This window comes from Myotis myotis, unplaced genomic scaffold, assembly GCF_014108235.1.
Source record: "Myotis myotis isolate mMyoMyo1 unplaced genomic scaffold, mMyoMyo1.p scaffold_m19_p_2, whole genome shotgun sequence".
Lineage (NCBI taxonomy): Eukaryota > Metazoa > Chordata > Mammalia > Chiroptera > Vespertilionidae > Myotis > Myotis myotis.
Genome location: NW_023416324.1, coordinates 157,792,394 through 157,815,286, shown reverse-complemented (window position 1 = coordinate 157,815,286; position 22,893 = coordinate 157,792,394). Strand labels below are relative to the sequence as shown.

General features: G+C 39.7%; 1 protein-coding gene across 1 annotated transcript in view; it reads right to left on the bottom strand.

Moving 5' to 3' along the window:
- Positions 1 to 22,893, bottom strand: part of STXBP5L (syntaxin binding protein 5 like) — a 223,949-nt gene that overhangs the window by 179,779 nt on the left and 21,277 nt on the right. The window contains exons 3-5 of the mRNA XM_036351923.1: positions 12,710 to 12,807; positions 7,881 to 7,962; positions 3,711 to 3,811 (exon numbers count right to left, since the gene is read on the bottom strand). Of these exons, the coding sequence (XP_036207816.1) occupies positions 3,711 to 3,811; positions 7,881 to 7,962; positions 12,710 to 12,807 (281 nt within the window). The remainder of the gene's footprint in view (positions 1 to 3,710; positions 3,812 to 7,880; positions 7,963 to 12,709; positions 12,808 to 22,893) is intronic.

Genomic DNA, 22,893 nt, shown 5'->3' with positions numbered 1-22,893 from the left:
GAGACAGAAATATAAAAAGCAATTATATAACTTATATGCTAAAACCCACAAAACCCACATGAAAAAATAAAAGATCTAAGAGATATACTTTGTTCATGGATTTTAATATTCAATATAATAAAAATGTTAATTCATGCTTTTATAAAACTCTGAAAATACATTTTTGTAGATATGCTTATTCTAAAATTTGTATGAAAAGGCACAGAAACTAGAATAGCTAAAGCATTTGGGAAAAAGAAGAATAAAGTAGGAGGCATCAGTCTATCCAATTTCAAGACCTAATATATACCTACAATAACCAAAATCGTGGGGCATTGGCAGAGGAATAGACACATAGATCAATTGAACAGAAAGAGAACACAGAAAAATAAACCCACTTAATATATCCAACATTCTTTTGACAAATGTGTGAGGCAACTGAATGAAAGAGGTAAACAAATGGTAGTGGAGAATTGAATATCTACTGAGACAAAAATAAATCTCCAGCTACACTTCAAACCTTACACAAAAATTTACTCAAAACAGAGCATACATTTACATATCAAATATAAAACTTTTAAAAAATAGGAGAAACTTCTTGGGAACTAGGACTAAGCAACAAACTTTTAGATTTTATGTAAAAGTATGGTCCATAATGAAAGAATTAATAAATTGGGCTTCATAAAAATTTAAAATATTTTCTCTATGTAAGACCCTATTAAAAGGGTCTTGACACACTATTGACTGGAAGAAAATACTTGCAAACTACATATCCAACAAAGGACTAGAAAATTTATCTAGAATAAAATGTAAAATTCTCAAAACTCAATGGTTAAAATATAGAAGAGAAAGGCCTAATAAACTGAAAATCAATTCCTTTACTGCAGCTAGAAGAGAATTGAAGTCTCGGGAAAAACTACAACCCCAAAATCTCAATATAAAAAGTTATTAGGAAAACCAAAAATCAAAGGAGACAAAATCAAGGACACTAGAGAAATATGAAGCATAACACCACAGATAGAAAAAATAAACTCTTGTAAATACAAGTAATTTAAGGTCTGTATATCATAACCTACATATTGAATTTTAGTTGAAAGCCATACAAAATGTCTCTATGCTTTCCCCAACATTAGACAATTTATGATTAATGATAGCAAGGGCTGTTAATATGCATAAAAGGTGAATGTTTGGCCTTATTCATTTTTCAGATCATGCACTATGGAAGTTTCTCTTCCATATTTAGGTTTAAAATCAGATTTGACAGGAGTCATCCATCCAAAGAAGCTGAAATATCTAATTCTCAAAAAACAAAGGCTGGTTACTGTCTTAGGGCTGAAAGTGCTTTAATAAATAAAGAAAAAACACTAAAATCTAATCAAATAATAGACAAACATGGTGATTGACCGTACCTTCGCTACGCTTCCCATTGGCTAATCAGCACGATATGCAAATTAACTGCCAACAAAGATGGCGGCTAATTTGCATATGTAGGCACCAAGCGACGGAGCGAAGCCTGCTGGCCCCGGGCAGGAGCAGTGAGCGAAGGCCGGCGTGGCGAGCGAAGAGCAAAGAGGGAAGCCCGCTGTGCCAACCCTGCCCACAAGGCCTGAGCGGCGACCAAAGAGCTAAGCCCGCCATGCTGGCCCCACTCCCGGGGCCTGCATGGTGAGCAAAGAGCTAAGCACTAAGCCCGCTGCGCCGGCCCCGGCCCCGCCCCCGGGGCCCAAGCAGCGAGCAAAGAGTGAAGCCTGCTGCACCGGCCCCTCCCAGCGAAGAGCAAAGGCCTGGGTTCTGGGCGCCGGAGGAAAACTGGTGCCAGCAGCCAGGGGAAGGGGCCCCTGAGGGGCTCCAGACTGCAAGAGGGCACAGGCCGGGCTGAGGGACCCACCCGAGTGCACAAATTTTTGTGCACTGGGCCTCTGGTCTATACTAATAAAAGGATAATATGCTAATTAGACCGGGTCAACCGGCTGTCATCCGACTTCCTTCCTGACAAAGCCATGGTGGTGGAGGCCGAGGCAGAGGCAGTTAGGAGCAAGATCAGGCTGGCAGGGGAGAACAGTTAGGGGTGAGATCAGGCTGGGAGGGGAGGGCAGTTGGGGGTGCAACCAGACTAGCAGAGGAGGGCAGTTGGGGGCATTAGGCAGGCAGGCAGGAAGGTGAGTGGTTAGGAGCCAGTGTCCTGGATTACGAGAGGAATGTCTGATGGCCTGTTTAGGCCCAATCCCGCAGTCGGACATCCCCCTCCGTGCATGAATTTCGTGCACTAGGCCTCTAGTTTATAGTACAAATTGTGATAGTGAATGATTATTCTCTACTCAAGAGTGTCAATGTTTATTCTCAAATTTAAGATAATGCATTTCTTTTTTAAAAAGATATATATCATATTTTTGTAAGCACTGAAATACGCAACACATACAAAGTACCTATGATTTAAATTTTTCCAAAATCTGTCAGCTTGCATTTTTATGTTACTTCCAATTAAATCCACCTCAATTGAGATAATTAAGCACTGGCTGGTAGGTCCAAGTGACACCTTTCTCTATCTGCAGACTACGGGTTGGAGTTTCATAATAAGCCTTTATGTTTTCTGAGCACGAGACCAAGCTATTGGAAGAAAATTCAAGTTTGTACATTTTTCCCCCCACAGGTGAGAAGCGCTTATAATAGATTTGTATTTTTTTCAATTTTGTACTTTTTCTCTTTCAATTCTCACCCGAGGATATATTTTTCTTATTTTGTTTTAGCCTGCCTCCCCACCACCTCCATCCTAGGCCTCCACTACCCTAATTTCTGTGTCCATGGGTTATGCATAAAAGCTCACAAGTTCTTTGATTGATCTCTTCCCACCCACCCACCCCGCCTTTCCTTTGAGGTTCAACAATCTGTTCCATGATTCTATATCTCTGGATCTGTTTTGTTAAACAGTTTATTTTATTAGATTCCACCTATGAGTGAGATCATGTGATACTTGTCTTTCTCTTTCTCTGACTGGCTTATGTTGCTTAGCAAAAACAATGAGGTATCACCTCACACCTGTCAACAAATCAACAGATGATAAGGGTTGGTGAGGATATGGAGAAAACGGAAACCTAGTACACTGCTGACAGACATAATGGAAGACTGATGCATTCATTATGGAAAACAGTATGGAATTCCCTCAAAAAATTAAATATGGAACTTCCATTTGACCCAGTGATCCCACTTCTAGGAATATATCCCAAGAAACCTGAAACACCAATCAGAAAGGATGTATGCACCCCTTTGTTCACAGCAGCACAATTTACAAGTGCTAAGATCTAGAAACAGCCTAAGTGCCCATCATAGATAAGGGGGTAAAAAAGCTGTGGTACATTTACACCATGGAATACCATGCAGCAGTAAAAAAAGAAGGATCAATTTTGTGCTCTTTAGACATTTAAAAGAAAAAAAGGTTTTGTTTTTTAACTTTTAGGTACAACTTGTTGCTTAACAGCCTCAGATCCCTTTCCAGAACGCTGGGTTTTTAGCAAGGAGAACAAAAATGTTAGAAGTTATCCGTTAGTAGATGACTAAATCTATATGACCTATGAATTTTGTATGAAAATTAACTATTATAAAATAATCATAAACATTAGGTTATTTCTAGCTATTAAGATTATGAAAAAATATCTTTGAAAAGTTAACCTATAATTTATTCAGGAAATAATTTTATTGTACATTAATAAATTGTTTAACTCACACACTCTTACCGTTCTCGATTAAATTTAAGAGAATGAAGAATAGCTGGTCTTTTTTGTCTAAGGTTCCACAAATGAAGTGTATCATCTGAACCTGCACTGACCAAAGCACCCTGGAATAAAAAGAAGACAAATTTAGCAAGTGATTTATTTAACTTAGGAATTTTTGTGAAGAAAAAACAGCAAACTAATTTACTGAATTTTTCACTGCTTGAAGAGTTATTTGTATCTATTTAACCTAGAAATACAAGGAAGTTCAACTGCACATACTTCAATCGGGAAGGATAAGAATGCTGAAATGGAAGAAACAAGTAACTTTGAATAGGGATTAATCAGGATAACTAGCTCAAGGAATATGCATATACCAATAGAAAGGAATCTAATCTAATAATAGACAAACATGGTAATTGACCATACCTCCGCTACACTTCCCATTGGCTAATCAGCAGGATATGCAAATTAACCCAACCTAGATGGCAACCGGCAGCCACACAGCTGAAACGAGCAGGAGGCTTGCTTGCTCCAGTGATGGAGGAAGCCAAGCTTCCTCCCTGCTGTGGCCCAGCTCTGAGCTCCGAAAGCAACAGCTCCAAAAGCAACAAAGTTGCAATTATAGAAGCTAAACAAACCCCAGATACCTGCTTTCAGCAGGCCCTGGCCTCAGAGCTGGAGCGGCAACAAAGTTTCAATTATAGAAGGTAAATAAATCCCAGAAGAAAAAAAGAAGAAAAAAAAAGGAGAGGCTGGGAGCTTCCGTCCCCAGCGTGGCCAGCCTGAAACAGCCCTCAACCCCTCATCCAGGCTGGCCAAGCACCCCAGTGGAAACCCTCACCCTGAAGGGGGTGTGACCAGCTGCAAACAGCCATCAGCCCCTCACCCAGGCTGGCCAGGCACCCACGTGGGACCCCCATCCTGATCTGGGACACCCTTCAGGGCAAACCAGCCGGCCCCCACCCGTGCACCAGTCCTCTATCCTATATAGTAAAAGGGTAATATGCAAACTGACCCTAACAGCAGAAAGACTGGGAATGACTGGTCACTATGACACACACTGATCACGGGGGGGGCAGACGCTCAATACAGGAGCTGCCCTCTGGTGGTCAGTGCACTCCCACATGGGGGAGCTCTGCTCAGCCACAAGCCAGGCTGATGGCTGCCAGTACAGCAGTGGTGGTGGGAGCCTCTCCTGCCTCTTCAGCAGCGCTAAGAATGTACAACTGCAGCTTAGGTCTGCTCCCCGCTGGCAAGTGGACATCCCCCAAGGGCTGCCTGGCTGCCAGAGGGATGTCTGATTGCCAGCTTAGGCCCAATCCCCCGAGGAGCAGGCCTAAGCCAGCAGGTGGTCATCCCCTGAGGGGTCACAGATTGCAAAAGGGCACAGGCCGGGCTAAGGGACGCCCCCTCCCCACCGCCGAGTGCAAAAATTTTTGTGCACCAGGCCTCTAGTAATTATAATAAGCATTACTGTGACTTTTAAGGCTTTATTCTATTGTCTTAGAAAAAAACTTAATTTTTTGTTTCTACATGTACTATATAGCTTTGCAAAGAAGCAAATATCCAACGTAGTTTTAAAACTCAATCTAGTCACATAAAATTCTCCATTTGTAAGAATTTCCTATATACTATAGTTGAAAAGTATATATTCTTCCTAAAAAGTATATTTGGTATAATTTGATTGTTTTTATAGTTCAAGAAGTTTCATCTATAATAAAAAAAAATTACATTAAAAGAAAACATTTTTCCAACTAGAATTCAGTACAACTTCAAAAATAATGTTGAGATTCTTTTTATACAAAACCTCCAAATACAAATAAATCCTATTTCAAATACAATAGGCTATTTTCCACTTAATATGGCAGATACCATATCTATATATATAAAAGCCTAAGCAACAATTACGACCAAACAACCAGAACGACCAGTAGCTATGATGTGCACTGACCACCAGGGGGCAGACGCTCAACGCAGGAGCTGTCCCCCTGGTGGTCATTGTGCTCCCACAGCCAATCTCCTATCGCCGGCCAACCTCCCACAGTTCCTCTCCTCTGGCCAGCCAACCTCTCACGACCCCTTGTCCCCCCCCCCCCCCCAGCCCCCGACTGGCAGGCCCTGATTGGCCCGGTCCCAATCGGGACTTGGTGAGTTGGCCCCAATCACCCCTGATCACCGGCCAGGCCTAGGGACCCCACCCATGCACATATCAATGCACCAGGCCTCTAGTGTGTGTGTGTGCGTGTGTGTGTTATGTATACATATATATATTTGTGGGATGAAGTTAAAAGAGCCATCAGGCAGCTGGTTCCACAACCATCACAGAACTGGACAGTGCTATTCATCAGGCATGGTGTCAGATTCCTCGCATCACCTTTCAACACCTGGTGGAGTCAATGCCAAGAAGAATCGCCGCAGTATTGAAGGCAAAAGGTGGCCCAACGAAGTACTGATGGGGTGGTCATAATAATCTGGCCACTCACATTCAAATATATCTCACATTCAAAGGCTATTAAATCACATTGTTTACCCATATCTTCAGAAAAAAATCACTTCTACTGTCATGGTAAACAACCTGCTTCCCTATTCATAATGATCTGGCCCTCTAGCAACTTCAGCGCGAAATTATAGCTAATTTGCCTACAAACGTCAGATGGTCATAATAATCTGGCCACTCAGTATAGTTAATAATATAATAATAATTATGTATGATGTCAGAGGGGTACTAGACTTATTGGATTAAACCCTTAGTAATTTATAGAAATGTATACTCACTATATTGTACACCTAAAAATAATACAATATTGTAACTCAACTGTAATTGAAGGATTAGAATAATTTTTTTAAAAAAAGGTCTATGCCCTGGCCAGTGTGGCTCAGTTGGTTGGGCACTGAAAGGTTGCCAGTTCCATTCCTGGTCTGGGCCCATGCCTGAGTTGTGGGCTCAATCACAAGTAGGGGGCATGCGGGAGGCAGTCAATCAATGTTTTTATTCTCACATTGATGTTTCTCTCCCTCTCCCTTACTCTCTCTTTAAAAACATCTATTGAAAATATTTTAAAAAATAAAAGGCTATGAGATGGCCAAATTAAATAAAACATCTCCCATTAAAATAAAAATCTGAGTTGAGATGGACTTAATTAGCCCTCAACTAATGGAAGATCTTGAACCTTTCTGAACTTTATAAATAAGTATTTTGTCTTAGGGAGTTCCTAATCACCATAGGTGTAGGGTAGGCAACAACGGTCATAATAGCTATGGATAAATAAATATATACAAATTCATACATATACCAACATATGCACATGGAGATACACACATATAAAAGAGCCCATAGGTACATAAGTGAAAAGATTATTTCATGGAAGATAAAGACAAAACATGAAACTAGTGCTGGATTATAAAATTTAAGTTGGTGGGCAGAGAATTTATAGAATAAAAGTTTTATGGTCACTGAAGCAAGTGAAATATTTCAGTAATATTTAAAAAAATTTAAATAATCTATAAGTTATTCTACACAATCACAATAACAGGATCTTCTAAGATATACAACTTTTTCTTTTAAAATTTAATAAACTAACAAACACTGGAGTACCGTTTTTAGGAAAACTTTGACCATGAATAATACTATATACATATATGTCTTTAAGCATTTAGAACAGTGGTTCTCAACCTTCTTAATGCCGCAACCCTTTAATACAGTTCCTCATGTTGTGGTGACCCCCAACCATAAAATTATTTTCGTTGCTACTTCATAACTGTAATTTTACTACTGTTATGAATCGTAATGTAAATATCTGATATGCAAGATGTATTTAGGCGACCCCTGTGAAAGGGTCATTCAACCCCCAAAGGGGTCATGACCCACAGGTTGAGGACCACTGACTTAGAATCAAAATATAAAAAGATTATATCAGGGGTCCTCAAACTACGGCCCGCGGGCCACATGCAAAGACAAATATTGTATTTGTTCCCGTTTTTTTTTACTTCAAAATAAGATATGTGCAGTGTGCATAGGAATTTGTTCATAGTTTTTTTTTAAGCTATAGTCCGGCCCTCCAACGGTCTGAGGGACAGTGAACTGGCCCCCTGTTTAAAAAGTTTGAGGACCCCTGGATTATATCAATGAATGCAGTATGAGAGAGAGAGAGAGAGAAAGAGAGAGAGAAATAGTAAAAAGAAAATCCTTACCTCATTGATCAAGAATTGGAGCTGCAGGACAGCTGCACCACTTTCATGTTGGCAATAACAATCAACACCAGGTCTCCCAAGTCTAATATAAATAAAAGTCAAGGATTCTAACATTTTAATTAGCACTTTTACTAACAAGAAAAAAATAAACTAACTTACCTAATAACTGATATTTTGCTTTTCAGTTATCCTAACTTTTGAAAATAAAGAGTTGAAAAAATCTTAGTCTTTGTTAATGCAAATTGCATCATATAGCACAGGATAACAGCAAAATGGCCAAATAAGACGTCCCTCACAACAAAAATAATCTGGCATCCATACACAGACAAAGTGGCCTTCATGGAAGCCTACTAGATTCAAGTAGATTGTGAAACCCTGGGGCAGTCCCAGAATGAAGAGAGCTATTTTGAGAAGGCAGACTGACACCCAGCTCTCCAAAACAATATGGAAATAGCTCTGTACACCTGAGAATGTGGTTACAGCCCAGTTTGGATTTGGATTTGTCACACCAAGGGACCCAGAGGAGTCAAGCTCTTGAATGGATCAGGAAATAGGCATAGAGACCTTGGTCCTGGTTGTGGACTCAGAAGTAGCTTTTGAACCAGCTCCAGCCTGTCTCAGCTGCAGTGTGGAAGCCCCCAGAGCAGCGGTTCTCAACCGGTGGGTCACGACCCCTTTGGGGGTCGAATGACCCTTTCACAGGGGTCGCCTAAATACATCCTGCATATCAGATATTTACATTACAATTCATAACAGTAGCAAAATTACAGTTATGAAGTAGCCACAAAAATAATTTTAAGGTTGGGGGTCACCACAACATGAGGAACTGTATTAAAGGGTCACGGCATTAGGAAGGTTGAGAACCACTGCCCTAGAAGTAAGGCTACCAAATTTGATCAGATTACAGATTCAATTCTGAAATGGCTCTGTAACTCATTAGCCCCCTGCCTCAGCCTATGTTGAGGTTCTGTGTCAAGCAGGCCTGCTGGCACAGGCACCAAACAGGATAAATTTCTGTCTGTGCTCCCAGAGATCCTGAAAGGGCCCTATACACAGCCCCAGACCCTGGGGCAGTCCCAGAAAGAAAATGAAATCACTCTCTTGAAGAGATACATGCATCCCCATATTCAATTCATCATTATTTACAATAGCTGAGATATGGAAACAACTAAAGTTGCCATAGTATCCACTGATGAATGAATGAATGAATCAAGAAAATGTGGTACATATGCCTACAGTGGAATATAATTCAGCCATTAAAAAGAAGGACAATATTTGTGACAACATGGATGGACACTAAAGGCATCTTGCTGAGTGAAATAGATCAGACAGAGAAAGACAAATACTGTATTATCTCACATGTGTAGAATCTAAAAACAAACAAACCAAAACACCAAAATGATAGTTACAGAGTACAAATGGGTGGTTGCAAGAATTAGGGTTGAGAAGTGGGCCAAATTGGTAAGATGGTCAAAAGGTACAAATTTCCAGTTATAAAATAAATAAAATCTGGATATGTATTGCACAGCATGGTAACTATAGTTTATAATACTGTACTGTATATTTGAAAGTTACTAAGATAGTAGAAAACAGAAAAGAAAAATGTTGTGACTATGTGTGGTAATGCCTGTTAACTAGACTTATTGTGGTGATCATTTCAACATATACACAAACATCGAATCATTATGTTGTACACCTGAAACAAACACAGCATTATATGTTAATTATACCTCAAAAAGAATAAAACAGAAAAACTGATCCATATTTTCTATAATAAACTCACTTCAAATACAATGCCATAGTAAGTTTAACATAAAAGAATTAAAATAGATACATCATGCAAACATTATTTTTTAAAAAGCAGGATGTGCTATATTAATATCAAATAAAGTTGATTTCAGAGCAAAGAAAGTTGCTAGAGACAAATAAAGATGTTATATAATGATAAAGGAATCAATCTACCATGAAGACATGACAATCTACGTATATAAAAAGCCAACAACCGGAACCCAGGAACGACCATAATGACCAATCGCTATGATGTCCACTGCGGCCAGTGAACCAGCCCGATTGGCAGTGGAGCCGGCGGCCAATCTCCCACAGCCCCTCCCCCTGGCCATCCCCATCCCTGATCAGCTTCCCCTACCCCAATCAGGAGTGGGACTGGCGGCCAACCTCCTGTGACCCTTCCCCCAGGCCGCCCCGTCCCTGATCGGCTCCCCGTACCCTGATCGAGGGCGGGGCCAGCCAACCTCCCTGTGGCCCCTTGCCCTGGTCGGCCTACGGCCTACCCCTGATCATCCCCTTCCCCAAATGGGGGGGCGGGGCCAGCCAGCCAACTACCTGCAGCCCCTCCCCCTGGCCGGTCCTATCACTGATGGGCCCCCACCACCCCGATCGGCTCCAGGCCCCTGCTCCTAGCCAGCTCTGCCCCTGATCGCCCCCGCACTCCGATGAGGAGCAGAGCCGGCTGGCCAACCCCCAGTGGCCCCTACCCCTTGCTGGCCCAGCCCTGATCAGGCCCCAATCAGGGCAGGCTGGCTGGCCAACCTCCTGTTGTCTCCTCCTCCCCACAGGCCTGGCCCTGATCTGTCCCCATTGGGGCCGGTCCTGCTAGACCCCTCCTGTGCATGAATTTGCACTCTGGGCCTCTAGTCATACATATGTACACCAAACGGCAGAGCCCTGAAAAACAGAAAGCAAAACTAATAGAGCTGGAAAGAAAAATAAATATATACAGAAACAGAGCTGGAGAATCAAATTTACTCTACTCTCAGAATTTGATAGAATTAACAGACAAATAAAGAAATTAGTGACTGTCAGGAGTCATGTGTGGGGGTGGGAGAATTGGAGAGTTAGGGTATGACTATAATAAAAGGGCAACATAAGCCTGACTGGCATGCGCTCAGTGGTTGGGCGTCGACCTATAAACCAGGAAGTCGTGGTTCAATTCCTGGTTAGGGCACATGCCTGGGCTGCCAGTGGGGGGTGTGCAGGAGGCAGCCAATCAATGATTCTCTCTCATCATTGATGTTTCTATCTCTCTCTCTCCCCTCCTCTCTGAAATCAATAAAAACATATTTTTTAAAAAGGGCAACAGGAAGCCCTGGCCAATTTTTCTCACTGGTTGAGCATGGGCCCTCAGACTGAAGGGTCGTGGGTTCAATTCTAGTCAAAGGCATGTACCTTGGCTGCAGGCTAACCCCTGGCCCAAGTCGGAGTGCATATGGGAGGCAACCAATCCATGTATCTCTCTCACATCTAGGTTTCTCTCTCTCTCTGTCTCCCTTCCTTCCATTCTCTCTAGAAATCAATGAAAATAATATCCTCAGATGAGGATTAAAAACAACAACAAAAAGGCAACATGAGAAATCACTGTGATGATAAATGTGGTCTGTACCTTGAGTGTATCAATATCATTAACTTTGTTGTAATATTACACTATAGTTTAATAAGATGTTACTATTAGAAGTTGGGTAAAGAATACATGGAATTTCTCTGTATTATTTCTTATAGATACAATTAAACCTGCAACTATGTCAAAATAAAAAGGTTATTTTAAAAAATGGGATGACACTAAATAAATACTTGGGAAGAAATATACAGTACTAAAAGCATATTTTAGAAAAGAAGAAAAGTTCTCAAATCAGTGACCTCAATTTCCACTTTAAGAAACCAAAAAAAGATAAAATTAAACCCAAAGTTAAGCAAAATAAGGAAATTTTAAAAATCAAAGTAAAATCAATGAAACAGAATATAGAAAAACAATACAGAAAAGTAATCAGACCAAAAGTTGGGTCTTCTGAAAACCAATACAATTGATAAGCTTCTAGCCACACTGATTAGGAGAAAAGACACTAATTACCAATATCAGGAATTAAAGAAGGGATATAAATACTCATCTCACAGACATTAAAAATAGGCCAGCCCTAGCCAGTTTGGCTCAGTGAATAGAGTATCGGCCTGTGGAGTGAAGGGTCCCAGGTTCGATTCCAGTTAAGGGCACATGCATAGGTTGCGGGCTAGGTCCCTAGTAGGGGGCGTGCAAGAGGCAGCCAATTGATGACTCTCATCATTGATGTTTCTATCTCTCTCTCCCTCTCCCTTCCTCTCTGAAAGCACTATTATTATATAATAATAATAGTGTAATATGCTAATTAGACCAGACATCCTTCTGAACAACCTCCCGGACGAAGCCAGGACTGTGAGGGAAGCCCGTGTCCTGGGTGCCAGAGGGAAGCTGGTGCTGGCAGCCAGGGGAGGGAAGGCCTACTCTTGCATGGATTTTGTGCATTGGGCCTCTAGTCTATATATATAAAAGCCTAAGTGACCATTCGACTGGTAGCTATGATGCGCACTGACCACCAGGGGGCAGAAGCTCAACACACAGGCATGGAAACATTGAACAGACTGATGAATCTCAGAGGAAAGGGGGGAGGGCAGGAAGAGATTAAGCAAAAATCTTATATGTATATAGAGGCCTGGTGCACGGATACGTGCACTGGTGGGGTCCCTCACCCTGGCCTGCAAGGATTGGGCCGAATCCATGCACCAGGCCTCCGACATCCCCCAAGGAGTCCCGGATTGGGAGAGGGCGCAGGCCAGGCCAAGGGACCCCACCGGTGCACGAATCTGTGCACTGGGCCTCTAGTAAGAATATTAAACAAAAAGAAATAGGCCAAAAAATCTGACAATGCTGGTTTTCACAATTGTTAGTCCTAAAGAAACAATAATTTTTATGTGGTTACAAATATATTCACTCACCTGAATACTTAAGGAAATGTAATTGTTATCAATATAGCAAGTAGTGAACAAAAACTTAAGGATACATTCGTATAGCACCTGTTCTCGTCCCAATAGCCAAGATTTTCTGAACTGGATCAAAAGCTAATGCTGTGGGCTGATAAGGAAAACCATGCCGAACTGTCTGAAAGAGAGGAAATAGTAAAAATAGTCATCAGAAAAATGAAAATCACAAATACCACTATCCAACCACTAGGACAATTAAAATAATACTCTCTTTTCAATTAAAAAAAACAAAAACCTATCACGAAATCTTGGTAGGAATGTAAAATGACACAACCATTTTGGAAAAATGTCTTGCAGTTTCTTATGAAACTAAATATATATTTGTCCTATCACCTAGAAACTCCACTCATATGTATGTACCCAAGAAAATAAAGAACATATGTACAATATAATCCTATATAATGAAAGCCTAATATGCTAAGTGTCCAGTTGACCGGTCAGCTGTTCAACCAATCAAAGCATAATATGCTAATGATATGCTAAGGCTGCTCAACTGCTTGCTATGACATACACTGAACCCCAGGGGGCAGACAGTCAGCCCGTCCACCAGTCGCTATGACATGCACTGACCACCAGGGGGCAGATGCTCCAACCGGTAGGTTAGCTTGCTGCTGTGGTCTGGCTGATTGGGACTGAGCAAGATGGGCCGGACACACCCTAGAGCCCTCCCACGGTCCCTCCCCGGCTGGCCAACCTCCCACGTCCCTCCCCGGCCCTAATCATGCACCAATGGGTTCCCTCGGCCTGGCCTGCACCCTTTCGCAATCCGGAACACCTCGGGGGATGTCAGAGAGCCAGTTTTGGCCCAATCCCACAGGCCAGGGCGAGGGACCCTACTGATGCACGAATTTGTGCACCAGGCCTCTAGTAATTAGTATAAGTAAGGCCTTAACAACTTTATATACAACAAACTAAAAACAGCCAAGATGTCCAACAACAAAAGAATAAAAACAAAACAAAACTGTCATATACTAATAAAATGGAATACTACTAAACAATTAAAAACTACTGACAGATGTAACAACATGGATGATTCTCAAAAACATTATGCTAAATTAAAAAAGCAATATGCAAAAGAGTGCATATAGTATAATTACATTCATATTGAATTTTGAACAAGTAAAACTAAAATATGATGAAAAAAATTCAGATCAGTGGTTGACCTGAGCAGCACTGACTGGGAAAGGATATGAAGGAACTTTACTGAGTGAAATAATATTCTATATATATTTTTTTTAAATATTTTTATTGATTTCAGAGAGGAAGGGAGAGGGAGAGAGAGATAGAAACATCAATGATGAGAGAGAGTCACTGATCAACTGCCTCCTGCATGCCCCCTACGGGAGATCCAGCCCACAACCCGAGCATGTGCCCCTGATGGGAATCGAACCCGGGACCCTTCCGTCCACAGGCTGACACTCTATCTACTGAGCCAAACCAGCCAGGGCATATTCTATATTTTGATAGAGGTTTAGATTACATCAAAATTCATCAATGGTTCAATTAAGTTTGTGATTTCTATGTATGAAATTATACCTCAAAAAATACAAATCATTATAAAATAATATAATGTTCATGATATGCATATTGAAGTTTTAAGAGGTAAAGTGTACTGACATCTGCAATTTACTTTAAAATGCATGAAAAAAAGTAATATGGATAGATGGGTGGATACATGGATGATAAAATAAATGTAGCAAAATGATAACTATCAAATCTAGGTGGTGAGTATATATGTATGTATGTATATATGTATGTAGGTATTCACTTGTCTTTCCCTAGCAAAATAAAGCAGATGAGTCAATAATAATTAGCCTCTGCTTCTATATAAATGATTCTTAGGAGTAGAACAAGATAATGAAAAATAATCCTTCATTAGCTTTAGGACTAGGAACAGAGCAGTCACATTTGTATTAGATGGAGCGGAATAGAATTATGAAACTAAAGCCCTGATCATATACTAAAATTGTTACAATGACCATCATGATAGTTCAAATGATATCTTTAGATTGGACTTGATTCCTCTGCCAAACTCTAGAATAAGTACTTTTGGCAGACAACAAAGAGCAAAGCCAAATCATGATTCAAGACTCATCAACATTATCACAACTGTAAAGATTACTTTGATCATGATAATAACATGCCCTGGAAATAAGGGTGTATATCAAGGGAAATAGGTGATTTGCAGCATTATTTCCTTCTTAAGCCACTGCCCCCATTTTAAAAAGTCTGAAATTAAGAGCTATCAGCCAAATACAGAATGTGGAAAATTCTGTAAGACAAATGATCTAGTTTCTTCAGTTATCAATAGCATGGGGGGGTGGGAGGGAGAGAGAAGGGGAACTATCATAAATTAAAAGAATCTTAAGGGAGGTCTTAGTATAAAAGCATGAATAGTGCACACTGAAAACAATAAATGTAGAGATAACTTTTAATATTTATTCATATTAATATATTTAAACTTAATTTAAGTGGACAAGCTAAAAATAATGCAAAAATCAAGGGCAGTTTCTAAGTTGAAAAGCTCTTATAAAATTAACACTGACATAACAGCTCAGAATTACTAGTATATCAATAAAAGGCTTAATAGGAGTAACAATATAGGATGAAAGTATGCTAAACATCACATCTTAAAATGAAGTTAAGAAGTAAGCAAACATCAGACCCAAAATATTCCATTCATTTCAGACTTAACTCTGACAATTAAATAAGTAGGAATTAAAGATTGGTTTAGAAAAATCTGAAAGTAACCACTAAATCAATTCACACACAACTCTGTGTGTGTGTGTATCGTTTTCCTCAACACACGTAAAATAAACACATATCCCTCAACACTGGGAAAGGGATATAAAACATATAGCAAGAAGAAAAACAAAAAGCATTAAAATAAATGTCACAAAATCCCACATATTGTACAATTTCATTTTTGATAAATGTCTAGAATAAACAAATCTATACATACAGAAAGTAGCTTAGTAGCTTCCTAGATAAAAGGGTGAGAAAAGAAGATTGGAGGGTAACAGCCATATTTGGGGATAATAAAAATGTTCTAGAATTAACTGTGGTGATGGATGCACAACCCTGTGAATATATTAAAAACCACTGAAATGTATATTTAAAATAGATGAATTGTGTGGTTTTGAATTATACCTCAATTTAGCTGTTAAAATATATAAAATAAAATTCAAACAGTAAGGAGAGAATGTAGATTAATTACAACACACATAAATGAGAGAAATTTCAATACTAAAATACTAATTTTAAATATACATCTCGAACCTCAGAGGGAAGGCAGGGGAGATTGGGTGGTTGGGAAGAGATCAACCAAAGAACTGGTATGCATATATGCATAACCCATGGTCACTGACAATAGCGTGGTAAAGGCCTGGGGTGGGAGGTGTGGGCCGGCTAGAAGAATTCAATGGGGGGAGAAAGGGGGACATATGTAATACTTTCAACAATAAAGATTTAAAAATAAATAAAATAAAATGAAAAAATATATATACATCTTCTTTGACTAAGCAACTCAATTTCTAGGAATGTACATACAGGGAAGGCTTATATATAGGGAGTTTATTACAACATGTAATAATAACTGACTTTTAAATTTTAAATGTCTACCTATAAGGGACTGATAGAATAAATTATGGCACAGCCATATCATTGAATACTTTACAACTCATAGAAAGAATACAGTAGGCCTGTATGGAATGACAGATAAGATATATTGTTAAGGAAAAAAGTACGCTAAAAAGTATGTATATTATACCATAATTTTTGCTATGGGATAAAACCATATTTACATATATATGCAATAATTATCTCTGGAAGGATATACAAAAGATTGATAACACTGATTGCCTCCAGGAAGAGAAACTGTTAGACACTTACCTAAGCATGTATTAACAAGAGGAAGACATTCAATCTGTGTTAAAAATCAAAATCTAGAGTGGCAATAGCATCACAGTGAAATGAGAAAAATCTTTGTAACAAACTTCAAATCTACAACTAATCAGACATCCACAATCCAACAAAGATTCCTCTGCTCAACACACTAGCATAATTGAGGGAGCCACACATTGGTACATCTGAAGTGGGTGTATTGGAACACCTAAGGGAGACAAAAGGGAAGACAAAGACAGTACCTGCCATCATGGCTGAACCCACCACCCCAGTAAATGCAGTAGCAGTAGAGGTGTCAGGGTGCAGTCCCACACTACTGTCTGGTGGAGAGTAAGAGTGGAGAAGAAGCAGTCTTGGCACCTGAGAATTCAGCTCCCTCTCCTGACTGACAGTGGCAGAGCCTCAAGAGCCTCATAGCTGCAGCTGGAATGTGCCTACAGCACAGCAGCTCCAGCAGCCATATGGAACCAGGAGGCAACCAGATCTCCATCAGGAACCCAGATCTCCATCACCCACCACATTCCCCCCCCACCGATATCAAACTATACTGCAAGGCAACAGTAATCAAAACAGCATGTTACTGGCATAAAAACACATATAGATCAGTGGAACAGAAAAGGGAGCCCAGAAATCAACCCATGCCTGTATGGTCATTTGATACTTGACAAAGGAGTAAAAAACATACGATGGAGTAAAGATAGTCTATTCACTAAATGGTTTTGAGAAAACTGGATAGATAAATGTGAATAAATGAAACTAGATCACCTTCTTACACCATACACAAGAATAAACTCAAAATGCATTATAGACTTAAAGACACAAAACCATATAAATCCTAGAAGAAAACTTAGCAATATTTTTTCTGATGTATCTCCTCAGGCAAGGGAAATGAGAAAAAATAAACAAATGGCACGACATCAAACTAAAATGTTTTTGCACAGCAAAGGAAATGATTAACAAAATGAAAAAACAACCTGCTGAATGGGAGAACATATTCACCAATGATAAATCTGAAATGGGTTAACATACAAAACTTGCCCTGGCCATGTGGCTCAGTTGGTTGGAGTGATGTCCCACACACCCAAATTTTGTGGGTTCGATTCCTGGTCAGGGCACGTACCTAGATTGCAGGTTCATCCCCTGGTTGGAGTGCATATGGGAAGCAACCTATCAATTTTTCTCTCTAAAATCAATAAAAAATATATTCTCAGGTGAGGATTAAAAAATAAAAAAAACTTATAAAACTCAATACCAAAATTATAACCAATCAAATTTAAAAAATGGGCAAAGGACCTGAATAGACCCTTCTACAAAGAGGACATACAGATCACCAATCTATGTATGGAAACATGCTCAATGTCAGTAATCACCAGAGAAGTGCAAATTAAAATCCCAATGAGATATCACCTCACACCTATTAGAGTGGCTGTCATCAATAAATCAACAAACCAAAAGTGTTGGCAAGGATGTGGGGAAAAGGAAACCCTCATGCACTGTTGTTGGGAATACAGATTGGTGCAACCACTGTGGAAAGCAGTATGGAGTTTTCTGAAAAAACTAAAAATGGAACTCTCTTATACCCTGCTGATTCCACTTCTGGGAATATATCCAAAGAAACCCAAATACTAATTTGAAAGAATATATACACCCTTATGTTCACTGCAGCATTATTTACAATAGCCAAGATTTTGAAACAGCCCAAGTGTCCATCAGTAGATGAGTGGATAAGAAAAGCTATGGTACATTTACACAATGGAATACTATGCAGCCATAAAAAAGAAGGAATTATCTTTTGCAACAGCCTGGATGGACCTGGAGAGCATTATACTAAGTGAAATAAGTCAATCAGAAAAAAATACAAGTATTTTATGATTTAACTTTATTGAACTAATAAACAAAATAGAGACAGACTCATAGATAGAGAACAGACTGACAGCTGTCAGGTTGTGCAGGGTGAAAAATGTGAAGGGAATAAGGAGAAAAAAAAAACCTCACAGACACAGCAGTATGGTGATTACCAGAGGGAAGCGGGGAGGGGAGGAGGAAGACAAGAGTAAAGGGGAGATAAATGGTGATGGAAGGAGACTTGACTTGAGGTGGTAAACACATAATACAATATACAGATGATACATTATAGAATTGTACTCTGAAACCTATATAATTTTACTAACCAATGTCAACTAAATAAATTCAATTAAAAAGTTTTTAAAAGTGTGTTAAACTCTTAATAAATGTTAAAGGGGTGAAAAAGCATTAAAAATAACTCTATCCCTGGCCACTGTGTTCAGTGGTTAGAGCACTGACCAAGCAGACCAAAGGGTCATGTGTTTGATTCCCAATCAAGGGCACATCCCTGGATTGCAAGTTAGATCCTCAGCCCTGGCAGGCAATTGATGTGTCTCTCTCACATTGATGTCTTTCTTTCTTCCTTTCCTTCCTTTCCTTCCTTCCTTCCTTCCTTCCTTCTTTCTTTCTTTCTTTCTTTCTTTCTTTCTTTCTTTCTTTCTTTCTTTCTTTCTTTCTTTCTTTCTTCTTTCCTTTTTTCTTTCTTTCTTTGCTTCTTCTTTCTTCTTCCCTTCTTCCTCTTCCCTTCTTCCTTTCCTCCTTTCCTCCTTTCCTTTCCTCCTTTCCTTCTCTCTCTCTCTCTCTCCTCTCTCTCTCTCTCTCTCTCTCTCTCTCTCTCTCTCTCTCCCCCCTTTGCCACTCTCCCTCCTTCCCTCCCTCCCTTCAATTCTATCTAAAAATCAATGAAAAAAATATCCTCAGGTGAGGATTAACACAAATAAATAACTCTACTGCAATTTATACACAGTATAAATCTGTAACAAATACACAACATAAAAAGAAATAATTTTTGAAAATAAAAATATAATAAGGGAAGAAGAAAAGAATTGAACTGGTATGTGAATGAAGATAAGATGCTATAAGAAGAAAAAGAGACTATTTTGTCTGAGACATTTTACAAAAACCTCATGATAATCACAAAATAAATCCAGAGCTGAGACACGGAATATAAAAACAGACGAAATGAACAAAAACATCATAGAAAACCACCAAACTAAAATAACAAACAGAAGCATGAGGGAAAAGAAACAATGGAGATATGGAACAACCAGAAATCAAAAAATAAAATGACTATAGTAAGTCCTCATATATCAAAAATCAACCTCAAGGTTAATGAACTGAACTCACCAAAGGCACAGAATAGATGGATGGATTAAAAAACAACACCCAACTATATGCTGACTTCAGGAGATTCATCTTAGCTCCAAAGACAAACATAGGCTCACGTGAAAATGTGGAAGAAGATACTCCAAGCAAAGGGTATCCAGAGAAAAGCATATGTAACCATATTTATATAAGACAAAGTACATTTCAAGACAAAAAACATAAGAGACAACGACATTTCATAATAATAAAGGAGATAATCCATCAGGAAGACATTTTAAGTATATATGCATCCAACCTAGGAGCAACAAAACATATAAAGCAATTTTTAACACACTTAAAATATGACATAGACAGATGACAATAATGGTAGGAGATTTTAGCACTCCACTTACACCAATGAATAGATCATCCAGCTACAAAATCAACAAGGAAACATCAGCCTTAAATGACACATTATACCAGATATTTATAGAACTTTCCATCCCCAAAAGACAGAATACATTCTTCTCAAGTGTACATGGAACATTCTCAAGGATAGGCCATATGTTAAGACACAAAACAAGTCTCCATAAATTTAAGAAGGCTGAAATCATATCAAGCATCTTTTCTGACCACAACTGTACAAAACAAGAAAACAACTACAAGAAAGCTGGAAAAATCACAAAAACGTGGAGACTAAAAAACATGCTAGTGAACAACTATTGGGTCAATAAAGAAATAAAATAATAAATCAAAAGATACATAGAGACAAATGAAAATGAGACCACGATATACCAAAATCTTTGGGATGCAGCAAAAGTAATATTAAGAAGGAAGATTATAGCAAACAGGCCTACCTTGAGAAACAAGAAAAATCCGAAATATAAAAAAACTATCATGGAGAGGGAACCAAGATGGCAGCAAAGGGTAAATGCCTGTACTCGCCATCTCCCACAACATCAAAATTCCAACTAAAATATAGAACAATGATCATCCAGAACTGCTGGAAAGCTGGCTGAATGGAAGTCCTAGAACTAGAGAAGTAAAGAAGAAAGCACACTGAGACTGGTAGGAGGTGCAGAGGCGCAGAATGGGTGGGTTCAGCACCCAAATGTGCCACTTTTTTAATTGGGAGGGAGATCATCTCTGCAGAGGCCTCCCAGAGAAGCAAAGACTCCCCCAGCCGAGGGTCCCAGAGCTGTAAAAACCAGTGTGGATTAGAGCTCAGTGACACCAAGGCTGCTGGAGACACAGCTGTTCCTCTTGAAAGGCTGGCACCATGAACTGAACTTACAGGTCTCACTTCCTCTGAGCTCCAGCACCAGGGCGAGGATCTGAGGGACACATTTGTCTGGCATAGGAGCAGGAACTTTGGGATGGCTTTCTCCCAGATGGAGGTACAGGGATCATTGTTCCTGTGCTGGGACCTCCCCAGTCTCAGGGCTGACTAGAAGCCATTTCTGTTTGCTCTGCACCGGTGAGTCCCTAAGACCCCTGCCTCATCCAATTTACAATCCCACCCAAGCTACCTGAAGCGCCTTTTGCATATGAATGGCCTGTCCTTGAAAATCTCAACCAAGCTGTGGCTGGGTCAGGGAGCCCCAGACCTATCAATAAAAAGCCAAAGACCCAGCATGAGTACCAGCCTTCATAGCTGGGCCTTATCTGGGCACTTCCAAACCCCATAAAAAAAGGAGGAATCTGAAGATCTCTCTGTAGCTCCTGCTGGTGGCTCCAAGCATTGGCTAACTTTACACTTCCCTGGAGACCCAATAGCCAGTGTACCCAGTGATCAGTGTCAAACCATATCAGATTACAACTCTACACATCCATAAGCAACACATTCAAGGGGCAGACTCAGTAAGCACCAAAGCCCCACTAAAGTCCTACTCCATAAGGGTGTCTCCTGCATAGCAGCTCTCCCACTGTAGTCCCAGCTGGTTCTCATAGCAAATTGGCCTGGAGGTCAATTCCTACCAGTGACACCAATAGCAATCAAGTCTCAACTACAACAACACTGTGCTTACAGCCCACAAAGGGGTGCACTTAGATTTCCCAGCTCAGGTGACTTAGGAGGTTGAGCCACTGGGCCCTGTAGGACACCTACTACATAAGGCCACTCTACCAACTCAAGGAGACATAGCAGCTCTACCCAATATATAGAAACAAACACAGGGAAGCAGCTAAAATGTGGAGACAAAGAAACATGTCACAAATGAAAGAAATGGAAGAAAGCAAACAACTGGATATAGAGTTCAAAACCACAGCTATAAGGTTACTCAAGAATCTTCTAGAAACCTCCAAGAGACTTAGTGAGACTTTCAAGGATCTCGGTGAGAATGCCAAACACATGGAAAAGGACCAGTCAGAAATTAAGCATACACTGACTGAAATAAAGAATAATATACAGGGATTCAACATTAGAATAGAGGGTTCTGAGAATCAAATCAATGATTTAAAATATGAGGAAGAAAAAAACACCCAACCAGAAGAGCAAAAAGAAATAAGATTCCAAAAATATGAAGATAGTGTAAGGAGCCTTTGGGACAACTTCAAGCATACCAACATTCACATTATGGGGGTGCCAGAAAAAGAGAGCAAGATATTGAAAACCTATTTAAAGAAATAATGACAGAAAACTTACCCTACCTGGTAAAAGAAATAGACTTACAAGTCCAAGAAGCACAGAGAGTCCCAAATAAGAGGAACCCAAAGAGGCCCACACCAAGACACATCATAATTAAAATGCCAAGGGCTAAAGGCAAAGAGAGAATCTTAAAAGCAGCAAGAGAAAAACAGTTAGTTACCAACATGGGAGTACCCATACGACTGTCAGCTGATTTTTTAACAGAAACTATGCAGGCCAGAAGGGAGTGGCAAGAAATATTCAAAGTGATGAATAGCAAGGACCTACAACCAAGATTTTCTCTATCCAGCAAAGCTATCATTTAGAATTGAAGGTCAGATAAAGAGCTTCACAGACAAGGAAAAGCTAAAGGAGTTCATTACCACCAAACCAGTATTATATGAAATGTTAAAGGGTATTCTTTAAGAAGAGGAAGAAGAAGAAAATGAAAAAGATAAAAAATATGAACAACAAAATGGCAACAAATAAGAAATAAATCTAATGAGCAGAATAAAATAGAATCTG